The sequence below is a fragment of the Mustela putorius genome, unplaced genomic scaffold (genome assembly GCF_011764305.1).
Source record: "Mustela putorius furo isolate JIRA1106 unplaced genomic scaffold, ASM1176430v1.1 tig00000198_pilon_pilon_pilon, whole genome shotgun sequence".
Classification (NCBI taxonomy): Eukaryota; Metazoa; Chordata; class Mammalia; order Carnivora; family Mustelidae; genus Mustela; species Mustela putorius.
Genome location: NW_025421311.1, coordinates 3,504,318 through 3,531,420, shown reverse-complemented (window position 1 = coordinate 3,531,420; position 27,103 = coordinate 3,504,318). Strand labels below are relative to the sequence as shown.

Here is a 27,103-nt window from a genome sequence, read left to right as displayed (position 1 = left end):
GGGTCATGATCCCAGGGTCCTGGGATTGAGTCCCGCTTTCTCCTTCTGCCTGCTGCTTCTCCTTCTGCCTGTTCTCTCTCTCTGACAAATAAATAAGATCTTTTTTTTTTTTTTTAAAGATTTTATTTATTTATTTGACAGGGAGAAATCACAAGTAGATGGAGAGGCAGGCAGAGAGAGAGAGAGGGAAGCAGGCTCTCTGCCGAGCAGAGAGCCCGATGCGGGACTCGATCCCAGGACCCTGAGATCATGACCTGAGCCGAAGGCAGTGGCTTAACCCACTGAGCCACCCAGGCGCCCTGAAATAAATAAGATCTTAAAAAAATTTAAAAAGAGTTTATACACACAGCAAATGTAGAATAGAAGTAGGTGCAACTGTGACCCACATGTTGGAGATGGGGACTAAATAGCAGCAGGTTACATACACTGCATGAGGTAATCACACTCCAGAGGGGCCAGAGCTCCCAACTGAGTTCTCTAAGACACCAGGTCCACACACTTGGCTGTGAGGCTCCACAAGCTACCCTGATGCGTGTCCACTGAATGCGTGCCAGACTTCTTTCTCGGATTTCTGGATACACCTTATCAAACTCCTGTCTCCATTACAATGTATGTAATTGTTTACTGGTCTGTATTTGCTGTTTGTTCTAATATGTTTTGGGAATCTCTCCTGGCTTCCTTCAAGTTTCTTGACTATCATCTCAGTATTTGTGAATGTACTGAAAGAAAGTAAGCAGTAACGTGTCAGAAAGAGGCACTGTCCAACACAAATGTCACAGACATAACCACAGAAGAGATGAAGGAAATGAATTTTCATTAGTATGGTTTTCTGTAGCTCTTAGTTTGATATGCAATTATGAACATCTATCAATTCAGCAACAGTTTTCAAGTGTCCACAGGAATCTATTGGTAGCTAATATTTATTTAATAACCCAGTGAAAAAGTTAATTTAAAAACAAGTATGCCTTTGAGATGTACATACATCCTCATACAGCTTCAATTCCTATAGGTATTTACAAAATAAAACATCAACAACGTATCAGTTGCCTCCTGGTAACTCTCCTTTCCTCATGATGATTTACATGACATCAAAATAACTTAGCACTTGGTTCCAAGGCAGCTGGCCTCCAGATCTCAGCAGCCCATTCTCTGGGAAAAGTATTTTTCTTTATTAATGAATTCCCAGAACAGAAAAACCATAGATTTGGGATATTCTGAAGAGTTTCAGATGTTGGCAAGACCTTGACATTCTGCATTTAAAACAGCTTCACAACTGTCTACCCTTAAAACATAAATTATTTAGAAGTGCTGACAAGCTGAACTAAAGAGCAAAATTCTACCTAACTGTATGTGTGCCCCTTGTATCTACTTGCAATTTTGTGAAAAAAGGAGGCCGTGGTTTGGGGTATGGGACCATTCACGCTAGATCCCACTGGGCCAGAGATGCACTGGGAGGTGAGGCAATCAGCGCGTCACTTCTTGAAGAAAGGAATTCTAAAGTTTGGACCTGGAACCTCACGTGAGAGGGGGTTTCTCTCTAGTTCTCTTCACAACATTTTACAATGTACTAAGAACTTTCCCCATGCCTGGTCTCATTTAATCAGACAGGGAAGTGGGCATTTTTCCTAGAGAGAGAAACGGGGTGAAGAATACTTCTGGAACGCTAGAGCAAAAACGTTAGATTTCAAATCACTAAACTGAAGGTTTAGTCAGAAACATATTTGTCTTCTTGGCACTCCTAAAGGTGAGCTGTGCATAAATGCCAGCACGCAAGGCATAGCCGTCTCTGTATTTACAGTGGCCTTTGCCTGCAACAGAGGGACTGGGTTCAGGAGGAGCTGCTGTTCTGCTCAGAACTTGTTCCTTGGAGGGATGACAGGACCAGACCTGCCCCCCGCAACATGGCTGAATTCTCGTCTCCATCCTAAAGAGAACTCTCAGGGGCTCCGGGTCTGACAGTATTTCACAGCCATCAAGACAGTGAGCTCTGGAGCTAGGTGAGCCCTGGTTTCTATCTCCCTCCCCTATATCCTTTGAGCTGAACATCCCTGGACGGGTTCCCTGGTTTCTCAGAGCCTTACTTTTTCCTCTTCTTTAAAATGAGAAAAGATATATCTCACTTTCACGTTGTTGTGAAGATTCAATATAAAAATGCACATCAATTTTCCATTTCTGTGCGTGGCATATCACCTGCTCTCAACACAAAAATGTTTACAATGAAGAGCTCCTGCAAGCATACACTCTGGGTTTTAGGGGATCCCTTGGGGGCCACTGGGCGGGGAAGACTCTATCCCACTCAGGAGCCAGGACCTGAGAAAGAGCTGGAATGAGTCCCTCAGTCAGTGCTCCTGTTACAGAAGTCAGACAATCTGATGGGCAGACTCTCTGATCTATTTTCAGAGACAGTTCTCTTGCTGGGAAGTGTTCAATTTACAAGAACGATTGCTCACTTTTCAGACATATTGCTGAGTTTCACCAGCAGCAAATTTCTCGTGGTAGCTCATTTTTAAGCTTAATATTCCTGACAGAATGCCCAAGTTGATCACTGCCACAGAAAAACAAAGACAGATGAGTCTACACGGTTTTACACTTCATATTTCTTGTAAGAGTCTTGATGGGTGTCGGCTGAGTGCAAAGACCTTCCTCACTGTCCTCACTCACACTCTTTAACTTCCCCTCAAAATCCCTTAATTGTCCTGACCATCAGGCCACAGAAGGATCAGGGCCATAAGCAACTCCCTTGATATGACCGTTTTTAACCACTGTTCTCCTTTTTACATTATTCTTTCTTTTACATAGAGGTCATTTTGCTTTTGGGACGTAGTTTTATGAATTATGGAACTTTTTTTGCATTTCAGGAAGCTTCTGTTTCACTGGCCAATTTTGCGAAGTCCAGTGTGTGGCAGGATGGTCCTAGCTCCGCCCGCCAGTGAGGCCGTGTTTTTAGGGGCCTGGGGAATACTCTGTCTGCTCCAGAGTGACCAGAAGGATTTTGCCCCAAATGGGCCTCCTTCTGTCCTGTTGCTGGCCGTGAGCGGACAGAGTGGGTAAAATCGGTATAGATGTGGAACTCACTACATTTCTTCTGGGAGCACATCTCATTGTCCTGCTGCGGGCAGGGTCTTTGAGGGGGACAGTCACCTGTCTTCTGAGCTCCCTGAGCTGCATCCTTGTATTAACTGGCAGACTAAGCTCAAGGAGATGTCACTGAGAGGCTGGAAAGCAGGGGTGGTGTGCATGGCAGCTCCAAATCTGTCCCCGCACACCCAAGAGCATGTCCCATGACACACTGGAGCAAAACATAACTAGGAGAGCCTCTGACCTTCCCATCTGTGACTTCAACTGTCCTGCCTCCCTGACTCGCTTCAAGTTCTTGTCCTTCCAGCTTCCATGTCTGCCTGCCTGCCCAAACACAAAGGTGCTGGCCAACGTTAAAGCCTACCTCCTCCATGCAGCCTTCTTTGATTTGTTTTCCTCTAGCTGCAAGAAATCTCTTCCTCTTTAGAGTTTCCATATGCCTTCTCTTTTAACTGTCATGGAACTTAGATTCTACCCCACTGGCAAGTAAACTCCTTTACAGCAGGTTCTGCTCAAGTTGGAGGATGATGCAGAATCGTTCCAGGGACAGACACACCTGAATTAAAATCCTTGTTTTCTCATTTACAAGCCTTAGACAAGCAACTATAACCTGTCGGACTGTAATTTTCTCATTGGAAAAATGGTACTCACATTACAGGTTTGTTGTGAGGATTAAATTACACCAAGTCTGGTGTTTGGGACACAGCAGACAATTCACAAATGTCACAGCTATCATTATTACATTATAGCAGAAAATCACATATTAGAAAGTTTTTTAAAACAGCCCAGTGTTTGGACAGAATTCTAAGAAAAGGTAACTTACCATGTTTTTCCTTGAGCATCCTATCTAATCCTACAGAAAAAGAATGTTAAATAGTTCATATGCTAGGTATAAAATGTTGATGCCAGTTATGGGGTGTGATTGTATCATTCCATTACATCAGGTACTTTTTGAATGTTCGGAAGACCTTGGATCTGCCTAGTCATGTCCTGTCACCAGCAGAGTGAATCTCCGAGATCCAGGAGTCTGGCAGCTTCCCCATCCAACCTCCCCAATCCCCCAAGTAGAGCTTCCCAGGTGTTTCTCTCCCCTAAACTAGGCAAGTGAGAATAATCTCATCTTCTACCTGCTCTTTCTTTTGCTCATTGGCATGTGTTTATTTGCTTATTTCAAGAACATTGAGTCAATTCTCAGTATGCTCACTCCTTAGAAATAGCTTCCTTTGTTCTCTCTAATGATTTTATAAATAACCGTGTGGAGGAGAGTAGGTCTCTTATCTGCAAGGTGTACTTTCTTACACAGTAAATTTTGTTTTCTGAGATTCTTTTTGCTAAGCCTTTTTTTTTTTTTTTTAAAGTATTGCTTCCACTTTGGATAAAGGATGCAAACAGTATATAAATGAGTTTTGTTTCAGTTTTGGCACATTATTACATACCAATTATATGACCCAAGAGCTTATTTCAGCATAGATTATAAAAAGATACAATTTGTAAGTACTCACATTAAAAACACAAATGCAGAATATCCAGCTACTTTTTACCTGTAAGCCTTTAAGCATGTCAAATACAAACTAGGAAAATGGGTTGAGTGTAGCTTACCTTCCTGGGCCCTGTGCTCTTCAGCTCAAACACATCCATTGTGTAATTGACCCTACGTCCGTAGTGGTCAAATTGAACGTTCCCTGTCAGTCCCTGAATGCGAACCTATAAATGAAAAATAAAACCCATACATATATTCATGGGCCATTTTGCTTTCAGAAATGTTAACTTCATCTGCTAGGCTTATAACAACACATTGAGTATGGAACTATAAACTGTAAATAACTCACTAAAAAACCAAAGAGTATTTGAGCTGCTGGGATATAAGCTTAAAGATGTAAATCAAAGGGATACAAGCAACTCTGCTCTATACTTAGAAGAGGAATATGTTTTGTTATGTGATAAAGAATACTTCCTTAATACTGAAGTGTTGCCTATAGGAAAGGAAATACGGTTCATTTGTAGTTACTTTTTGGTTCTATTTATGTGTCCACATAATACATTAAATAGTCCTGCTAATCACACTAGATCATATTTCTCTTTGCTAATATTAAAATTAAGAAGTTCAAAATATAAACATATTAAAAAATTCAAGTTTATTTTATTCCAAATTTCCTTTTAATTCATTTTTACTTAATCCAAGGTTACAAGGCAATTTATAGAGATCTACTGAGGTAGTCATTAGCAATGTTTAAAAAATATTTCTGGATCTTATACTTTCTGGCTCCAAGATAGGCTGTAATTCCCACAGCCCTTGTAGTTATGTAGGTCTATGTGACTAAAATAAGTGAGCTGTAAACAGCTGTGATGAGTGCCACCACTGGGCCACAGTGTTTAATTGCCAATTTGAAACCTTCCATAACCTGATTTCCCTTTGTGGCACTGTGGATGGTAGCTGCTGTCAGCCTTGGTCCCTGAATACCCCTCCAAATCTAATGTGTTTTTGAGTGAGAAACACTCTTGTTCAAACCCTTTGGGACTTGGGATTGTCTATACTGGCGTGTAACATAGTCCATCATATATATATAATATATATATATACATATATATATATTACATATATATACACATATATATTACATATATATATTTTTTAACATATATAAACAGTATTCTACTTAGTATTGTATTTAGAAATGTCTCAAAAATGCTAATGGCTTAACCTATTGAAATGGCAACTGTAGTATATATTTATTCTCCAATAAATTATTCCATTTTCTCAAATATGCCACTTAAACAAGACTACAATAAACTGCACTTAACCAAAATTGTTACCTGTTTGAGCGTCCTCTCCATGTCAATCCCCTGGCCCCAGGGAGCAGCAGGATTTGCCAGGCAATCCCCAGCATTTCCTCTCCTTGAAATATCAATTTTCTGTCTTCTAAGACTGCGGAACGTTTCGGCCATCACAAGGACTCCATCATAAGTCAGTGCAGATGTGTACTAACAAAATAAAAGTAATTATATTGGTGAATGATAAAGTCTTATCAATCTGGAAACAGGGCGGGGGGAGCTTGTGCTTATGACATTAAGCACCCTCCTGCCTGAAGGATAGTCAAATTATTGATAATTAATTGGCTCTAGCTTCGGAAATTTCTATTATCATTTTATTACACATAATGTATACCAAATCATACCCCTCTGATTTTTTTTTTTAAAGTAGGCACCATGTGCAGAGTGGAGCCCAATGTGGGGCTTAAACTCAGGAGCCTGAGACCCTGATTGAGATGTGAGCTGAGATCAAGATTTAAAAAGGAGAAAACACACTCTTCAGAAATTCTTTTTTTTAAATTCCAGAATTCATTGTTTATGAACCACACCCAGTGCTCCATGCAACCGTGCCCTCCATAATACCCACCACCAGGCTCACCCAACCCCCACCCCTACCCCTCCAAAACCCTCAGTTTGTTTCTCAGACTCTCATGGTTCGTTTGATTTCCCCCAATTCCCTTCTCCTCTCCAGCTTCCTATGTCCCCCGTATTATTTCTTATGCTCCACAAATAAGTGAAACCATATGATAATTGACTCTCTCTGCTTGACTTATTTCACTCAGCATAATCTCTTCCAGTCCCGTCCATGTTGATACAAAAGTTGGGTATTCATCCTTTCTGATGGAGGCATAATACTCCATAGTGTAATATGGACAACATCTTCCTTATCCATTTGTACGCTGAATGGCATCTTGGTTCTTTCCACAGTTTGGGGACTGTGGCCATTGCTGCTATGAACGTTGGGGTACAGATGGCCCTTCTTCTCACTACATACGTATCTTTGTGGTAAATACCCAGTAGTGCAATTGCAGGGTCATAGGGAAGCTCCATTTTTAATTTCTTGAGGAATCTCCACACTGTTCTCCAAAGTGGCTGCACCAACTTGCATCCCCCCAACAGCTTAAGAAGGTTCCCCTTTCTACACACCCTCTCCAAAACACGTTGTTTACTGTCTTGTTAATTTTGGCCATTCTAACTGGTATAAGGTGATATCTCAATGTGGTTTTGATTTGAATCTCCCTGATGGCTAGTGATGAACATTTTTTCATGTGTCTGATAGCCATTTGTATGTCTTCATTGGAGAAGTATCTGTTCAAGTCTTCTGCCCATTTTTTGATGTGATTATCCGTTTTGTGTTGATTCTGAGGAGTTCTTTATAAATTCTGGATATCAGCCCATTGTCTGTATTGTCATTAAGGAATATCTTCTCCCACTCTGTGGGTTGCCTTTTTTTAAAAAAATTTAATTTTAATTTTAATTAATTAATTTATTAAAAAAAATCCCCCCCCCCTTTTCAGTGTAACAGAATTCATTGTTTTTGCACCACACCCAGTTCTCCATGCAATACATGCCCTCCTTAATACCTACCACCTGGCTCCCCCAACCTTCCCCCTCCCCCTGCCCCTTCAAAATCCTCAGACTGTTTTTCAGAGTCCATAGTCTCTCATGGTTCACCTCCCCTCCCAATTTCCCCCAACTCCCTTCTCCTCTCCATCTCCCCTTGTCCTCCATGCTATTTGTTATGCTCCACAAAAAAGTGAAACCATATGAGAATTGACTCTCTCTGCTTGACTTATTTCACTCAGCATAATCTCTTCCAGTCTTCAGAAATTCTAATACAGTTTTCCATCAGCTGAGAAAAGCAAGGCCTCTTTCTGTTGGTGAGTAGGAGGAGAGAAGTCTAAGTGGCCAACTGCATGATGCCTCCGGCTGCCTTGCAGTCATACGCTGTGGTTAGGTCCCGGAAGGGCAGGGATGCCTCTTCTGAAATGCTGAGCAAGGCTCCTGGAGATTCAGTATGTATTTACTGACTTGACGTGTGTATGCTGGTTTGGTTTCTCAGAAGAATGTGGAAACGCTGACCGCTTCTTAGATCTAAATGCCAGAAATAACACATGCCGATTTAACACCGGTCACTGTCGTCCACAGGAAAGAGCGTCACTCTGCCCACACCTGTGTGAGTGTGTGCGGCCAGGCTGAGTCATTCCCCCACACTTCCACTGTAAGCCAGGGCCAAAGTGGAGAAGTGCAGTACACGCCCTGTGCTTTCTGACCACGCCCCCTCATTTCTCTGGGAGAAGAGATAAAGCCAGTGGGAAAAAATGATTCAGACTAGGAGAGGCACCACTCAGAGAAAAAAGAGAAGAAAATGTAACTTGTATAAACTGAAAATTTCATAAAAGGGCCAGGGAATATTTGCATAGTTTGACCACGGGACTTCCTGAACATGTGGAAAAGAGGGCACAGTTTTCCGAAGCACGGCAGAGCACCGACTGCTAATCATGACCAAAACCCCGCGTGATCTGTTTGAGGAAACCCATATGGTCAGTTCTTGGGAAGGAACCCATTCTACGCCTGCGCCGAAGGTAGCTCTGTGCGAGGAATATGGAGGATGGTCTCCTTGCTTCGGGTCTTGCAAGAGAAAAACAACTGTTTGAAATTCAACTGCAGGAAGCAAACTTAGGCCATAGGATCAGTAGGCACACCAGCTGGCATTCTGAGGAAGAGAGGCTGACTGTGGATGAGATAAAGAAGATAAATCCTAACAAAGAACCTTCCAGTGGTAGAGAACCTAGTTAAAAAGCTTCATCAGAAACATGTGTGTGAGACAGGTAAATAAACAGCCTTGCAATACATTCTTCAAAGACGTGAGAAAAAAGACTTATGGATAGACTTATACCCTCACCACTGGGATGGGGAGGCTGAGGGCAATGAAGGTGCTTAAGCATGGTGCAAAGCCAAACAGGAACATACGTCCTCCCCTGCATGGACCAAGCACACTTGAGTAGAAAAAGCCAACAAATTGTTTTGTTTTGTAAAGTAAGAAAATAAAAACAAGAAATAAGGGAGAACTACTAAAGACGTTAGGGCATGAGAAGAATGCACCTGCTACTATTTGAGGATCAAGAAAGGAAAAGAGAAAAACACTGTCGCTTTTTTACCAGGGAGGAAAAAGCTGGGAAGAGATAGCACCAAAAAGCAAATGCACCTGCTGTGTTTTAAGAAGTCCATCCACTTGTGTGAAACATGTGAACTAGAGAAAAGGACTGATATCATACAGTGTGGGGCAGAGAAAATCAGACAGCTGGCTCGAGCAGCAAAGGCCTCTGACAGGTCACAGCTGAGACATGAAAGAGGCAGTAGTTTAAACAGGTCTTACCTTTTCAAGGGATTTAATTCCCTTCCGCATGTCTTACTGAGTTAAAGTCCAAGAACTTATATTTATGGGTGCACAATTCTGGATGGCGTCTAGAACATTTTTATTGAATAAATGCTTCATTTTAGGGCAGGGTAAAACCAAGGTCTTAGCTGAGAGTTATTTCCTGCTTCAACCAGTGATTTCAATGGTGAAGTGAGCTCTGTTTACCAAGGTTTGTAGATAACAAGATGGAGTCTGGCAGAATCATAGCACAGCACCAGGAGCCTCGCTTTGAGAAGAAAGAACTCCATGAATTCTAACTCTGCCACTCAGAGTCTTAGGGGAATGTATACATTTTTCAGATATGGGGCACAAAACAGAGAAAAACCAAACCAAACCAAACCAAAGAACACTATTTCCTGTGGTAGTTGCAAGAATGAAATAGCATAGGGTGCCTGGGTGGCTCACTGGGTTAAAGCCTCTGCCTTCGGCTCAGGTCATGATCCCAGGGTCCTGGGATTGAGCCCTGCAGTGGGCTCTCTGCTTGACAGGGAACCTGCTTCCACCCCTGCCCCGCGCCTTCCTCTCTGCCTACTTGGGATCTCTCTCACTCTGTCAAATAAATAAATAAAATCTTGAAAAAAATAAAAGAATGAAATAGCATACGGTATCTGTGAGCTCTGTTGAAAGTGTGCTGGACACTGGCCGGGAATGGCAAGGACAAGAAGGATGTGTCCCAGATCACACTGCTCCAAAGGACTTCAGAGATGGGGAACAAGAAGTACACAAAAAAATTACATTAAATCCTTGTGGAGAATAACTCAGTCCAAAATTACGGAGATTACACAGCTGATATTTTCTGGAAATCTAAGAAAAGGCTTCACAGAGAAAGTAGTGTTTGAGATAAACGCTCAGGAGGTGGTTGGATCTGACAGACGGAATGAAGTGCAGCACAGTGGAGGTTGAAGCAAGAGCACAGGGACTGGGAAGGATGGAAAATGTAGGGCAGTTCAGTTTGGCTCACCAGAAAGGGGGAAGAAAGACATCTGACTGGAAAGACTCGCTAGGGCTATCTTGTGGAATACCTTTATTCCGGAAGATTGCTTTTGCTTTAGGCAGGGAGTCACGAGAGATCAGAAATCGTGTTTTACATCTTTGATGAGACTCCAAAAGAATCAAGTACAATTAAAGGAAGTGCATTTGATCCTCCTCATTCATGGATCCCACATTTGTACATCTGATTACTTGCTAAAATTAGTTTATGACCCCCAAATCCACTGTCACGGTGGGTCATTTGCAGATGCGGGTAGAGTGCTGAAAAATTTGAGTCACAGGATACACACACAACCTAGCCACAATCAAGCAAGGTGGCACTCTGCCTTCTTGCTTTGGCTCTCCTGCTGTAAACACATACCTTTGGAGGAGTCTCAGATCCCGGATACTCTCTCTGGTCTAGTTTCTTCCAACGATCCATTAGTTTGGTTACCATAGGTGTGTTAAAATCGACCAACTGGAATCCCGTAACATTGGCTCCACCGTGTATAAATCTCTCAAGAGAAATATCCTTGAAACCCTGTAAGAAATCAACATGACAGTTTGTTTGGTTCATTATATGTTACAGCTCCTCAATGGTAATGTAAGTTAACAACCAACATTAGGTAAGTTAATAACCAACATGGTTGGAGGGTTCAATTATGCCTAATTCAGCTGTTAAATTGTTATCCAAAATCTAATACATGAGAAGAGGATAAAAATATTTTCAGTTCAGTTCAATTCCATTTAACAAGTAGTTCTTTTTTTTTTTTTAAAGATTATTTATTTATTTATTTGACAGAGAGATGACAAGCAGGCAGAGAGGCAGGCAGAGAGAGAGGAGGAAGCAGGCTCCCCGCTGAGCAGAGAGCCCGATGCGGGGCTCTATCCCAGGACCCTGGGATCATGACCTGAGCCGAAGGCAGCGGCTTAACCCACTGAGCCACCTAGGCGCCCCAACAAGTAGTTCTTGAATGCCTCTGAATGCCATTTATAAAGCATGGAGGCAGATATAGGAGATGAAAATGATACCATCAAAAAGTCTCTGGTTGAGGGCTCAATTGCCCACTGAGATAGGTATGCAAAAATGTGTCTTATGTCAGAAAATATCAAGGTATTCAGATAGTTTGAGTCTGTGATGGGTAGCACTTTTTTAGGGGGGTTCAGTTTAGTTATACAGTGGTCTAAAAGCAGACGGAGCCAATAATTTGAGCCAGGGAGAGTTAAAAACTTCGATTATATGAGTCACTACAATGCTCAAAGTCCTGGGACATGGTAATGGAAGAGAAGAAAGCAAGACAAGCCATTTGTGGACTTCTGGGCGGTGGGAAACAAAATGGTGTTCACCAGGTGGGCTGAGGCAAGGGTGTTCTCTCTCGTCCACAGGTAGTTACAGAAGTTTCAAAAATATTGGAAAGTTGTTTATTTTCCCTTTCCTCCTTCTCTATTTTTTAATACCTGGCCTGTTTTTTTTTTTTCCTGCTAAGTATTTAAGGTGCCTTACAAAAATAAACATTCGATACAAAATCTAAAACAAATGGGCAATTATAAGAGGGGGAAAAACCTATTAGGTAACTGAATTAATAAAATCAAAGCTATTGGCTCAGAGAATGTAACCCCCCTCTAACACAAATGTGTGTGCACACATGGCCATGAGTTTCTAGCATCTGTATTTGCTTTCTTCCCTCTTAGTATTTAGTAAAGATTTTTACAATTTTAAGCACATACATATATATATATATAAATTTTTTTTTTTGAGAGAGAGAGAACAAGTGGGGTGGGGGCAGACTCCCACGGAGCAGGGAGCCCCGTGACTTGGGGCTCGATCCCAAGACCCCGATCCCAGGACCACAGGATCATGACCTGAGCTAAAGGCTGACACTTCACTGACTGAGCCACCAGGCACCCCAAGTTTTTTTTTTTTTTAATGTGAATTTGATCCAATTGTATTAGTGAACTAAGGTAAAGTGTTCTGCTTTCTGTTTTTTTGGCAAAAGTGAACTATGCAGCAGTGACACTACAGTTAGCACAGGGATGGGCGCAACCATCAGGTAGAAGACCAGGACCTGGTGTTGTTTCTTTCTCATTTTGGAAATGTCTATGTTTTGTTACCAACCAAGCAGGTTCTGTATGCACACTGCTGTCTAGGAAGAAACAGACCAGTCTACTGACAAGTAAGCGAAGTTGCTACAGGAAGTCCCAGGAATGTGTACTTATAGCTAATACTGAGGGGGGCTGCTTATGTGCTGGGCACTTGACACAGATGAGCTAGTTTGGTTCTCCTAACAAGATAATGAGATTCATCCTATTATTAGACTTATCTTACAAATAAGGTAACCAAGGCTCAGTTGATTAAAGAAAAACGATTGAAGATCATGCAGGAAACACATTGTAGAGCCAAGATGACTCTTGCCTTGGCCTTCTTTGCCCTGTGCTCCTGTGGATTCTTACCCAAGTATGTGTGTTTTAATTGTGGTATTTATCAACAATGGCCCTAGGAGAGACTCGGTGATACTGTCGGAAACTATCCATGCCCTGAATCCACCTCTGAAACTTCCTGGCCTTGGGATTCCCATGTGCAAAATGAGAATGACAATGCTAAAGTCGCTGGCACATCTGGTTTGAATTCAGTAAGCGATAGTTGTTATTAATTAATACCCTCGACAAATATTTATCTCCTGCCCATTATGTGCCAGCTAATTTGACAGCTCATCAGTAACATTCTCATTTCACTGGAAGAGAAACTAGACACCAGAAAGCAAATCTATGTTTCTGAAATGGGAAAAGCACTGTCCATCAATCTCTAGCTAGTAAAATGTCAGCTGAACATTTGTTTGCATCTATGCGAAGACAGGGCAGACCCATGGGCAGGGGGAGAAAAAATAAATAAAATCTCAGTTTTCTGAAAGCCACAGTGATTCAACTATTGCATTAGTTGCTAATTGATGACATTATTAGTTTCTTTCAGTGTGGCTAAAACAGAAACCTGCCACGCTTTCTTCCACAGCATCTCCCACAGCTGCAAGACACACAGGCAAAGCTGAAGCCTTTGGAAAAACCATCTGATGTCAAGTCTCACTGATACATAACAGTCCACATTTCTCTGATGCCATCCTGCTAGGCTGAAGGCGAAGGAAAAAAATATCACCACATCGGATTTTAAGCTTCTTTCAGTTTTGACCTCAATGAGCGGTGGGTGGCTCAGTTAATTTCAGCTATGTCTGTTTGAGTACAAGCAATATTTTTCCTTTCATACACTTTCAAATAGTTTTCTATAGAAAAGTGATATGATCTAGGCTGTGAAGTCATTTTCTTGGAAACAGTTACCTTGGTGCCTATTGAGACTTCAGTTCCGACCCAGAGAGTACTGTGGAATGACGGTTCTAGAAGACATTGTTGTAAAATTGTAATTCTACAGAGTGTGTGTGTGTCTGTGTGTGTGAAATCAGTCATTAGTAACTAAGTAAACGGTATATATAGTCTCTCTCTATAATATACTGACATCCTAAGGAAAGATTACCTTTCAACTTGGTTTTCCCTTTAACTCCCACTGACAGTTCATACATCTGCTAAGGGTAAAGAAGCCCCAGGAAATCAGGAAGTAAATGGCAGGACTTCAGATATCCCTCTGACTACTGATATCCATTCACATCACAGGTGCTTAAAAAAGGCTTGCCCTTTAGGGTGTGACTAATTCTGATTACATTTCTGATGTTTTTTACTTCAGACTCAAAGGACGATGAAATCATATTGAGACAGAAGGGCTGCCAAGTAGAATGGGAGAGGTTTCCTTCTAACATCTTTTAAAAACCAGGTTGTTAAGTAATTGACAAAGTATCCATTTTGGGTGACCAAGTCTACAGATGGTAGAATCAGACGTGCTCAATGCAGAAAAGTTAAAAATACAGTAAGCACAAGGAAAAAGGTAAAACAAAGTCTTCAAGTTCATGGAATCTTGAGTGGGGTCCTTGCCCCTGAGTAAAAACGTGCTAGTCTGTAAATATGGGAAACTGAGTTCTAGTTCCCATTCTGACATCAACCACACGCCTACATGTGGACAAGTCACTTTACTTTCTGTCTTAACTTCCTTACCTTCCAAAGAAGGCATGGATGGTATGTGCCTGTGTGCTTCTGTGTGGTGAGGTGAGGGACAGGTAAGCAAGAGCTGTGGTTAATCTTTAATGATATACTCTGATCATTCCATAATTTTATACTACTTCATGAAAGAGCCAGGTGTTTTCCTAAATGTGAACGGAATATATTTTTTAAAAAATTAGAAACCTAAATGAGAGCAAGATTTTAAGAATTTGCCTCACAGGTGCAACAATGTCAACAGTTTCTTGTTGCTCTGGGCCGTATTTAAATACTCTGACTGTGGGAGGATGGGAGAAGCAAGCTCTGAATACGGACACAGACAATGTCTGTAAAGCTGGATCCCCCTCAAGGGGGGGTACAGGAGATACTCGAATGCATGTTCACTTTGTGGCTCAATCAGCTATTTACTAATTTTGATTTTATTTATTCTTTGCAATTAGACAGGGCAGAGTTTCATTCCTGCTTTGGAGACTGAGGATCTGTGTGATCTTGGGCAAATTACCCTGAACTCCACTTTGCAGTCTATAGAATAAATATCTATGTTGAGGGTTAACTGGAACAATTACAGCAACAACATAAACACAAGCTGGGTGCTGGAGGATAGGCAGTTGGCTGCTTCAACAAAGAGGGAGGGAAGGTAAGAGCACTTTTTAGGAGGTCAGATTCGACATTGTTTCTTCCCCTAAAGAGCTTGCCATGTACTAGTGATGTCTTATTTGCAGCTGGGTGAAAGGGTAATAGACAATACTTGGTACAAAGGAGGGGTAAAATAATGATTTTATGGATGAAAAGAAATAATTGCATTCTATATTATTGGTACCTGCGGTGACTTGTGAGCCCAGAAGAGCCACTATCTGATTAAGTGCATACAGACAGCTTTCTGGAAGAAGGGACTGTGTGTCAGGATTGGGTGGACTAAGGATTGCCTCCCAGGGAGACAAAGCTAAACCTGTGACATAAAGGAGGTATCAGGTGTCTGGGAACCAGTCTGGTTTTGAGAAGGGGCATGTGAGGGGTGGAGTAGGAGAGAGGATCTGGGGTCAAGAGGGAGAAAACTGGAAGGGTTTTGTGCGTTAGCGAGGACAGTGTCACTACTCCACCCTTAAGGCTCTTGGCAGTGCAGTGTGCTGGTCTGGTAGGAGGTGGTGACAAATGGGCAATGGGGGTGTGTCCTTTTGTGAACCACAGGCAGTTTTAGGGAGAGGGGAGAGGACAGGCATCCGCAGGGAGAGTTGGAGGGATCTCAGGATCTTTCCCTTTCACAGAGCTCCAAATTCTTTTACTGCATTTGCAGCTGGGAGCTAAAGGAATAATTTAAGCTGGGAAATGGTATGATCATTCTTGTCTTAAACAACAACACAACAAAACAGCAACAAATCTGGGAGCAAAGTAAACAAAGAACTGGAAAAGAGAAAGTTGATGGGCAAAGACAGGATATATTTTTCGTACTTAAATTTCTGAAAAACAGACTACAGTGAACCAAATAAAGTTTTCCTGCTTCTAAGCATCTTGGCAATTTCTAGAACAGAATTTAATCTAATGAGATACCACATGTTTCCACCAGTACCTCTAGATGACAGGCATGTACAAGTACAACTTTTCCACATACAAACCGAAAACAGGACAGAGAAAAGAAAGAGCTTTCCTTTCTTACAAATTTTACTCATCCTTAAGATGCCATTGTTAATGACAATGGCAGTGATATCACAGAAAAATTTCAAGAATCTGGGAGGGGCATGTCCCTGCACTTGCATGTCAAGCACAGCTCATGCTATCCGGATGGCCTCAAGTCCCTGCAGGTCGTCCTGGACCCCCAGCAGGGTCACGTCTGAGTCATGAATTAAAGGGATCCTTGTTTCTTGTGGCTCCTGTCTGGGGAGGTGAGGTCCCAGCACACTGCAGGAGTGGCAAAGGGAACGAAAACATCAATCTATTCCCAATTCATCAACATAGAAAGATGCATGAGATTGAATCATAGTTAAATTTAACTTATGGATAATGAAAACACAGTTCTGAGTAGTGCTGATGAGCTTTCACAAACCATTTGCATCCTTACTCATAATGAAATGGAATATTATTTTATTTAAATATGTGGAATCTGCCTTTGATATTTCACGCAAAGGATTTTTTTTTTTTTTAAAGATTTTATTTATTTATTTGACAGAGAGAGATCACAGGTAGGCACGCAAAGGATTTAATGGCCATTAAGAAGTCAATATCCGGGACATTACTTGTTTTATTTCTTGGTTTAGAGGATTATCATTTGAAAAGAATCCCCCCAAAATATCCATAATGAAATTTGGGTTCCTGTGGAAATAAACCTGCTTAAATAAGGGAGTTCCCTGACTCTGGCAAAAATGCATGCCTGTAAATTCATGATATATTTTAGGCAGCACAAATGATGTCTAATATCTGGCTTGCTTCATTCTCCTCTTTTTGGCAAATACAAGTTAGCCTCATACCTTCTGCTTTTTCAATGTTTTGACTACAGAATATTTTCTAGCGTCTGGATCGCTTGTAGCCACCAGTAACCAGTAAGAATTTTTATTTTATTTGTTTGCTTATTTATTTATTTAAAGATTTTATTTATTTATTTATTTATTTGACAGAGAGATAGTGAGAGAGGGAACACAAAAAGCGGGAGAGGGAGAAGCAGGGAGCCTGACACTGGGCTCTATCCCAGGAACCTGAGATTATGACCTGAGCTGAAGGCAGACACTTAATGACTGAACCACTCAGGTGACCCAAGAATTGTTATTTTAGAAATCAGTTCTTGCTATTGCTGTTAAATCAGTCTTTTCTTCAGTTTTACTGAGGTATAACTGCCAAGTACACTTGTAACGTATTTGAAGTGTACAACCTGTTGATTTGACACACGTACACTTTGTGAAAGCGTTCCCACCATCGATTTATTTAACACATCCGTCACCTCACGTTTACCTTTTTTTTTTCTCTTTTCGAGAGAACCCTTAAGTTCTATTCTCTTGGCAAATTTCAATTACAAAACACATTATTATAAGCTACGGCCACCCTGTTAAATCTTTGATTCCAAGACCATACTTAGCTCATAACTGCAAGTTTGTACCCTTTTACCAACTTCTTCCTACGTTCCCCACCCTCCAGCACCTGGCTAGAAACACTGTACTCTTCAGGAGTTAATCTGTGAGTTAGATTTCTTTAAAACATTCCCAATATAGGTGAGGTCAGCTGTGTTTGTCTTACTCTTTTTTTACTTAGCATTATGCCATCCTGGATCATCCATGTTATCAGAAATGGTGAAGTTTCTTTTTTATGGCTGATGTATATATATATATATATATATATACATATTATCCATTCATCTGTGATGGACACCTAGACTGTTTCTGTACTTTGGCTACTGTGAATAATGCTACAATGAACACAGGGGTATAGATATCTTTCTGATACAGATTTTCTTCCTTTGGATATATACATAGAAGTTGGGATTGCTATTTTTAATTTTGTGAAGGAGCTCCATATTGTTTTCCATAAGGGCTGCATCAGTTCCCATTTCTACCAACAGCGCGAAGGCATTCCCATTTTTCTACACCCTTACCAGCATTTGGTTCTTTCCTTTAGAAAACAGCTATGCTAACAGTTGTAAGCTAACATCTCATTGTAGCTTTGATTAGCATTTCCCTCATGATTAGTGATGCTGAGCATCTTTTCATGTACTGCTGGCCATCTGTGTGTCTTTTTTGTTAAAACAGTCCTTTGCCCATTTTTATTCTTTATTTCTTAAGAAGATTTCACTTATTTGAGAGAGAGCGAGAGCGTGCAGAAACCAGAGGGAGAAGCAGACTCCCCATTGAGCAGGGAGCCTGATGTAGGGTTTCATCCCAGGACCTGGAGGATTGTGACCTGAGCTGAAGGCAAATGCCTAACCAACTGAGCCACTCAGGTGCACCCCCCTGCCCCCCCATTCTTTCATTGAGGTATTTGTTGCTGTTGTTATTGTTGTTATTTTTGCTATTGAATTGTAAAAATTCCTTGTGTATTTTGGACATTAACCCCTTAATAGACATGTTGTTTGCAAATATTTTCTCCCATTCTGTAAGGTGCCTTTTCATCTTGTTGAAGGCTTCCTTTGCTAGGTAGAAGCTTTTTTGTCGTGGTCCACTTGTTTATTTTTGCTCTTTGTTCCTGTGCTTTTGGAGTCCAGTCCAAAAAAGCATTGCTAAGATCAATGTCAAAGGGATTATTTCTGAGGCTTTTTTCTAGAAGTTTTACAATTTCACGTCTCATGTTGAAGAATTTAAGCCATGTCTGAATTAATTTTTGTGCATGGTGTAAGATAAGGCTCAGTGTGCATGTAAATATTTAGTTTTCCCAATAGCATTTACTGAAGAGACTCTCCTTTTCCCATAGTATACTCTTGGCTCCTCTGAGGAAAGTTAATTGACCACGTATGTGCCAGGGTGTACCCCTGGGCTCTATATTCTGTTCCACTGATCTGTGTTTGTCTGCTTTTATTCCAAAATCATGCTGTTTTGATTATCATAGCTTGGTAATATAGTTTGAATCCGGAGGTGAAGCCTCCAGCTTTGTAGATGGCTTTACCCATTCCAGGTCTTTTGTGGCTCCATACATATTTTAGGATTATTTTTTCTATCTCTGTGGAATATGCTCCTTTAATCTTGATAGAGGTTGCATTCAATCTGTAGACTGCTTTGGGGAGTATGGGAATTTTAACAATATTAATATTTCCATTCTATGAACACACAATATATTTTTGTTTATCTGTGTCTTCTTTCACCCATGTCTTAGCGTTTTCACTGTATAGATCTTCCACTTCCTGATTAAATTTATTCCTAAATACCTTTATAAAGTTTTTGATGCTTTTGTAAACAAGACTGTTCCCTTAATTTCTGAGAGTTTGTTGTTACTGTACAGAAACACAGCTGAGTTTTATTTATTTATTTTGTATTTTACAACTTTAAGGAAGTCATTTATTCTATTAGATTTGTGGTGGACTCATTAAGGCTTTCTATATATAATATTTTATCATCTAAAATTTTATGTATTCCTTTCCAGTTCGGATGTCTTTTACTTCTTTTCTTGCTTAATTGCTCTGGCTGGAACATATGATACTACATTATAAAACAGTGGTGAGAATGGATATCCTTGTCTTGTTCCTGACCTTAGAGGAGAAGCTTTTACAGCTTTTCCACATTGGGTATATTAGATGTGGGCTTGGCATACATGGCTTTTGTTTTCTTGAGGTATGTTCCTTCTAGACCCAGTTTTTATCATGAGATGATGTTGAATTTTGTCAAATGCATTTTCTGCATCCAATGAGATGACCATGTGGTTGTTTTTTTTTTTTTTTGACCATGTGGTTTTTATTCTTTTGTTATTGTGGTGTGTCACGGTGACTGAGTTGGGACTTTGAGCCATCTTTGCATCTCTGGGATAAATCACTCCTGATATTGCTATGATCTCTTTAATATACTATTGAATTTGATCTACTAATAATTTGTTGATGACTTATGCATCTACATTCATCAGGAATATAAGGCTTTAATTAATTAATTTTGGTAGTGTCCGTGTCTGACTTTGGTATCAATGTAACACTGGCTTTTTTTTTTTTTTTAAAGATTTTATTTATTTATCAGAGAGAAAGAGGGGGAGAGAGCGAGCACAGGCAGACAGAATGGCAGGCAGAGGCAGAGGGAGAAGCAGGCTCCCTGCAGAGCAAGGAGCCCGATGTGGGACTTGATCCCAGGATGCTGGGATCATGACCCAAGCCGAAGGCAACTGCTTAACCAACTGAGCCACCCAGGCATCCCTAACACTGGCTTTTTAAAATGATTTTGGAAGTGTTCCTTCCTCTTCTATTTGTTGGATTAATTTCAAAAGGATCGGTATTAATTCTTCTTTTATTGTTTGGTAGAATTTGCCCAAGAAGCTATCTGGTCCTAGACTTTTTTGGTGGGAGTGTTTTGATTACTGATTTGAACTCCTTACTTGTTAGCTGGTCTTCCTTTTTCATCATAATGCATGCATAGTAGGTTATGTATTTGGAATTTATCTGGTTCTTCTAGTGTTCTAATGTGTTGGTGTATAATTGCTTATAGACCTTTCTTATAATCCTTTGTATTCGTATTATGTGAGTTGTAATGTATCTCCTTACATTTTTAATTTGAGTGTTCTTTTTTTTTTCTTAGTCTACCTAAAGATTGGTCAATTTTATCTTTTCATAAAACCACTTCTCAGTTGATCTATTGTCTTTTTGGTCTCTATTTCATTTATATTCACTCTGACCTTTGTTTTTTTCCTTTCTTCTACTAACTTTGAGCTTAGTTTGTTCTACTTTTTCTAGTTCCTTGAGGTATAAATTTAGTTTATTTGATTTCTCTTTTTTCTTAATATAGGCATTTATCACTGTAAACTTCCTTCTCAGACCTGCTTTTGCTCCATTTCACATGTTCTAGTATGTTATGTTTCCATTTTCACTTGTCTCAAGGTACTTTTGTATTTCTTCTTTAATTTCTTATTTAAGCCACTGGTTGTACAGAAGCATTTGTTTAGTCTCCATAAATATATACATATGTATATTTTTAAAATTTCTTTTCTTTTTTTTTTTTAAGATTTTATTTATTTATTTGACAGAGAGAGATCACAAGTAGGCAGAGGGGCAGGCAGAGAGAGAGGAAGAAGCAGGCTCCCTGCTGAGCAGAGAGCCCGATGCAGGACTCCATCCCAGGATCCTGAGATCATGACCTGAGCCGAAGGCAGCGGCTTAACACACTGAGCCACCCAGGCGCCCCTAGTCTCCATATATTTGCAGATTTCTGAATATTTTTCCATTAACTGATTTTAGCTGCATATCTATATGGTTAGAAAGGAAGCATGATCTTAAATTGATGAAGACTTGTTTTGTGGCCTAACATAGGATCTATCCTGTAGGATGTTTCATATGTGCTTGAAAAAAAATGCATTTTTTCCCCTGTTACATGGAATACTCTGTAGCTGTCTGTTAGGCCCATGTGGTCCAACAGGCAGTTTAAACCCATGTCTCCTTGTTGAATATTCTGAGTCAAGGATCTAGCCATTATTGAAAATGGAGTATTGAAACAAAAACTCCAGTCAAGAACTGGGCATAAGACATGAACAGACATTTCTCTAATGACAGACAAATGGCCAAAAGACACATGAAAAAATGTTCAACATCACTCATCATTAAGGAAATGCAAATCAAAACCACAATGAAAGGGGCACCTGGGTGGCTCAGTCATTAAGTGTCTGCCTTCAGCTTAGGTCATGATCCCAGGGTCCTGGGATTGAGCCCCACATCGGGCTGCCTGCTCAACAGGGAGCCTGCTTCTCCCTCTCCCACTCCCCCTGCTTGTGTTCCCTCTCTTGCTGTGTCTCTCTCTGTCAAATAAATAAGTAAAATCTTTAAAAAAACAAACATACAAATAAACCACAATGAGATACCACCTGACACCTGTCAGAGGGACTATGATTAAACAACAGATGTCAGTGAGGATGCAGAGAAAGGAGAACCTCTTATACTGTTGGTGGAAATGCCAATTGGTGCAGCCACTCTAGAAAACAGTATGGAGGATCCTCAAAAAGCTAAAAATAGAGCTACCCTATGACTCAGCAATAGAACTATTAGGAATTTATCCAAAGAATACAAAAATAGTGATTCAAAGGAAAACGTGCACCCCAATATTTATAGGAGCAATATCCACAGTAGCCAAACTATAGAAAGAGCCCAGATGTCTATTGACAGATGAATGGATACAGTAAATGTGGGGTGTGTGTGTTTGTGTGTACACATAAGTATACACACACACTCCTATATAAAAATATGGAAATGTAATATTACCCAGCAGTTAAAAGGAATGAAATCTTGCCATTTGTAAGGACGTGGATGGAACCAGAGTATATTACACTAAGTTAAGTCAGTCAGAGAAAGACAAATACTGTATGATTTCACTTGTGTGTGGAATTTAAGACACAAAACAGATGATCATAGGGGAATGGAAGGAAAAATAAGATAAAACAGAAAGAGGGGCAAACCGTAAGAGACTCTTAACTACAGGGAATAAACTGAGGGTTGCTGGAAGGGAAGTGGGTGGGGGAAATGGAGTAACTGAGTAACGGGCATTAAGGAGGGCACTTGATGTAATGAGCACTGGGTGTTATATACAATGGATAAATCACTAAAGCCTACCCTGAGACTAATAATACACGTTATGTTAACTAAATTGAATTTAATTTAAAAAAAAAAGGAAGAAAATGGCGTGTTGAAACTCCTTACTATTTCTGGGTTGCTGTCTATTTCTGTTTTCAGATTTGTTGATATTTGCTTTATTATATATTTAGGTGCTCTGCTGTTGAGTGCAAAAGTATTTACAAATGTTGTTTTTATTGATGAATTAACTCCTTTAGCATTAAAAATGATATTCTTTGGCTTTTGTTATAGTTTCTGGCTTCAAGTCAATTTGTCTGATAAAACCATAACTATTCCTTATTTCCTCAGTTTCCATTTGCATGGTCTTTCTTCCCTTCTTTCACTTTCAGTCTGATTGTATAACTAAAGCAGAAATGAGTCTCTGTAGGCAGAAGAGAGTTAGGTCTTTTCTTTTTTTCTTTTTTTTTGGGGGGGGGTCTCTTTCTTTCCTTCTGTTTTTAAATTCATTCAGCCATTCTAGGTCTTCTGATTGGAGAATATAGTCCATTTACATTTAAACAGCTGTTGGTAGGAATAGATTTTTAAAAATTTATTTTATTTTCAGTGTTCCAAAATTCATTGTTTATGCACCACACCCAGTGCTCCACGCAATCCGTGCCCTCCTTAATACCCACTGCCTGGCTCACCCATCCTCCAACTCCCCATCCTTCCAAAACCCTCAGTTTGTTTCTCAGAGTCCACAGTCTCTCATGGTTCATCTCCCCCTCCGATTCCCAACTCACTTCTCCTCTCCATCTCCCAATGTCCTGCATGTTATTCCTTATGCTTCACAAGTAAGTGAACCATATAACTGACTCTCTGCTTGTTTCACTTATTTCACTCAGCATAATCTCTTACAGTCCTGTCCATGTTGATACAAAAATGCTTCTGATGGAAGCATAATACTCCTTTGTATATATGGACTATATCTTCTTTATCCATTCATCTTTTAAAGGGCATCTTGACTCTTTCCACAGGTTGGTGATTGTGCCCATTGCTGCTATAAACATTGGGGTACATACATATGGGGTACACTTCTGTTCAGTGCTTCTGTATCTTTGGGGTAAATACCAAATAGTGCAATTGCAGGGTCATAGGATAGCTCTATTTTTAATTTCTTAAGGAATCTCCACACTGTTTTCCAAAGTGGCTGCACCAAGTTGCATTCATTCAGCAAGAGTGTAAGAGGGTTCCCCTTTCTCCACATCCTCTCCAACATTTGTTGTTTCTTGTCTTGTTGATTTGGCCATTCTAACTGGTGTAAAATGGTATCCCAATGTGGTTTTGATTTCAATCTCCCTGATGGCTAATGATGATGAACATTTTTTTCTGTTAGCCATTTTTATGTCTTTTTTGGAGAAGTGTCTGATCATATCTGTTGCCCATTTTTTGATGTGATTATCTGTTTGGTGTGTGTTGAGTGTGAGTTCTTTATAGATCTTGGATATCAGCCCTTTATCTGTAGTGTCACTTGTGAATATCTTCTCCCATTTCGTGGGTTGTCTCTTTGTTTCACTGTTTCCTTTGCTGTGCAGAAGCTTTTGATCTTGATGATGTCCCAAAAATTCATTTTAGTTTTTGTTATTTTGCCTTTGGAGACATGTCTTAAAGAAGTTGCTGTGGCCCATGTCGAAGACGTTACTGCCTATGTTCTCCTCTAGGATTCTGACAGATTACTGCCTCAAGTTGAGGTCTTTTATCTATTTCAAGTTTATCTTTGTGTATGATGTAAGAGAATGGTCGAGTATCATTCTTCTACACACGGCTGTCCAATTTTCCCAGCATGATTTATTGAAGAGACTGTCATTCTTCCACTGGATATTTTTTCCTGCTTTGTCAAAGATTATTTCACCATAGAACTGAGGGTTCATATCTGGTGTCTCTACCCTGTTCCACTGGTTTATGTGTCTGTTTCTGTACCAGTACTGAGATGCCTTGGTGATCACAACTTTGCAGTAAAGCTTGAAATCAGACAATGTGATGCCCCCAGTTTTTTCTTTTTCTACATTTCCTTAGCAATTCGGGATCTCTTCTGGTTCCATACAAAATTTTAGGATTGTTTGTTCCAGCTCTTTGAAAAATGCTGGTGGAATTTTGATTGGGATGGCATTGAAAGTATAGATTACTCTAGGCAGTATAGACATTTTAACAATGTTTATTCTTTCCAATGTTTATTCTATCCAATCCACGAGCATGGAATGCTCTTCCATCTTTCTTTGTCTTCTTCAATTTCATTCATGAGTGTTCTGTAGTTCAAGTACAGATCCTTTACCTCTTTGGTTAGGTTTATTCCCAGATATCTTGTGGTTCTTGGTGCTATAGTAAATGGAATCGATTCTCTAATTTCCTTTTCTATATTTTCATTGTTAGTGTGTAAGAAAGCAACTGATTTCTGTACCTTGATTTTGTATTCTGCCAACATTATTGAATTGCTGTATGAGTTCTAGTAGTTTGGGGGTGGAATCTTTTGGGTTTTCCATATAAAATATCATGTCATCTGTGAAGAGAGAGAGTTTGACTTCTTTGCCAATTTGAATACCTTTTATTTCTTTTTGTTGTCCGATTGCTGTTGCTGGGACTTCTAGTACTATGTTGAACAACAGAGGCAATAGTGGACATCCTTGTCGTGTTCCTGATTTCCAAGGGAAAGCTGTCAGCTTTTCCCTGTTGAGGATAATATTCGCTGTGGGGTTTCCATAGATTTTATGAAGTTCAGGAATGTTCCTTCGATCCCTATACATTGAAAGGTTTTAATCAGAAACGGATGCTGTACCTTGTCAAATGCTTTTTCTGCATCAACTGAGAGAACGATGTGGTTCTTCTTATTTATTTGTTGTATCACATTGATTAGATTTGCAAACGTTGCAAATTAGATTTGCAAACCCTTGCATCCCAAGGATAAATCCCACCCAGTCATGGTGGATAATCTTTTTAATGTACTGTTGGATCCAGTTAGCTGGGATCTTGTTGAGAATCTTGGGATCCATATTCATCAGGGATATTGGTCTGAAATTCTCCCTTTTGGGGGGGGGTCTTTTCCTGGTTTGGGGATCAGGGTAATACTGGCTTCATAAAAAGGGTCTAGAAGTTTTCCTTCTGTTTCTATTTTTTGAAATAGCTTCAGGAGAACAGGTATTATTTCTTCTTTGAATGTTTGCTAGAATTCTCCAAGGAATCCGTCAGGTCCTGGGCTCTTGTTTTTTGGGAGGTTTTAGATCACTGCTTCGATCTCCTTACTAGATATTGGTCTATTCAGGTTGTCAGTTTCTTCCTGATTCAGTTTTGAAAGTTTATAGGTTTCTAGGAACGCACCTGTTTTGTCTAGGTTGCTTAACTTATTTGCATATAGCTGTTGATAATAATTTCTGATGATTGTTTCCTTGGTGTTAGTCATGATCTCTCCCTTTTCATTCATAATTTTATTAATTTGGGTCCTCTCTCTTTTCTTTTGGATTAGTTTGGCCAATGGTTTATCAATCTTATTGATTCTTCCAAAAAACCAGCTTTTAGTGTTGTTGATGTGTTCTACTGTATCTCTAGTTTCTATCTCATTGATCTCTGCTCTAATCTTGATTATTTCCCTTCTTATGTGTGGGGCTGGCTTAATTTGCTGCTGATTCTCCAGTTCTTTAAGGTGTAAAGGAGAGCTGGTGTATTCTGGATTTTTCAGTTTTTTTGAGGGAGGCTTGTATTTGTATTTGTATGTATTTCCCCCCATAAGTTTTGGACTGAAGTGTCTTCATTCATTGGTTTCCATTAATTGTTTAAGCTCTTCTTTGATTGCCTGGTTGATCCAAACATTCTCAAGCAGGGTGGTCTTTAGCTTCCAAGTGTTTGAATTCCTTCCAAACTTCTTCTTGTGACTGAGTTCCAGTTTCAAAGCACTGTGGTCTGAGAAAATGCAGGGAATAATCTCAATCTTTTGGTATTGGTTGGGCCCTGATTTGTGACCTACTGTATGGTCTATTCTGGAAAAAGATCCATGCGTGCTCTAGAAGAGTAAGTATTCTGTTGTTTTAGGGTGGAATGTTCTGTATATATCTATGACGTCCATCTGGTCCATGTGTCATTCAATGTTCTTGTTTCTTTATTGATTTTCTGCTTGGGATGATGTATTACTGTGTTAAGACCCCTACTAATAATGTATTCATATCAATATGACTCTTTATCTTGATTAACAGTTGTAGTTGGCTGCTCCCATATTGGGGGCATAAATATTTATAATTGTTAGATCTTCTTGGTAGATAGACCCTTTAAGAATGATGTAGTGTCCTTCTTTATCTGACGACAGTCTTTAGTTTAAAATCTGATTTATCTGATATGAGAATTGCTACCCCAGGTCTCTTTTCAGGCGCAGTGGCATGAAAGATGCTTCTCCATTCCTTCACTTTCAGTCTGGATGTATCCTAACATTCCAAGTGGATCTCTTGTAGACAACTTAAGTATGGGTCCTGTCATTTCATCCAATATGCAGTTCTGTGCCATTTTATGGGACTGTTTAGGCTGTTCACGTTGAGAGTGAT

General features: G+C 40.0%; 1 protein-coding gene across 9 annotated transcripts in view; it reads right to left on the bottom strand.

Annotated features, from left to right (window-relative positions):
• The window catches only part of GRIA4 (glutamate ionotropic receptor AMPA type subunit 4), a 378,736-nt gene that overhangs the window by 63,579 nt on the left and 288,054 nt on the right, over positions 1-27,103 (bottom strand). For all 9 annotated transcript variants that reach the window (XR_006605952.1, XR_006605953.1, XM_004764438.3 and 6 more), the window contains exons 7-9: positions 10,662-10,820; positions 5,893-6,060; positions 4,678-4,782 (exon numbers count right to left, since the gene is read on the bottom strand). Coding sequence is in view for 7 of the 9 variants with exons in the window: in XM_004764438.3 (XP_004764495.1) it covers positions 4,678-4,782; positions 5,893-6,060; positions 10,662-10,820 (432 nt within the window). In the remaining 2 variants the exon portion in view is untranslated. The remainder of the gene's footprint in view (positions 1-4,677; positions 4,783-5,892; positions 6,061-10,661; positions 10,821-27,103) is intronic.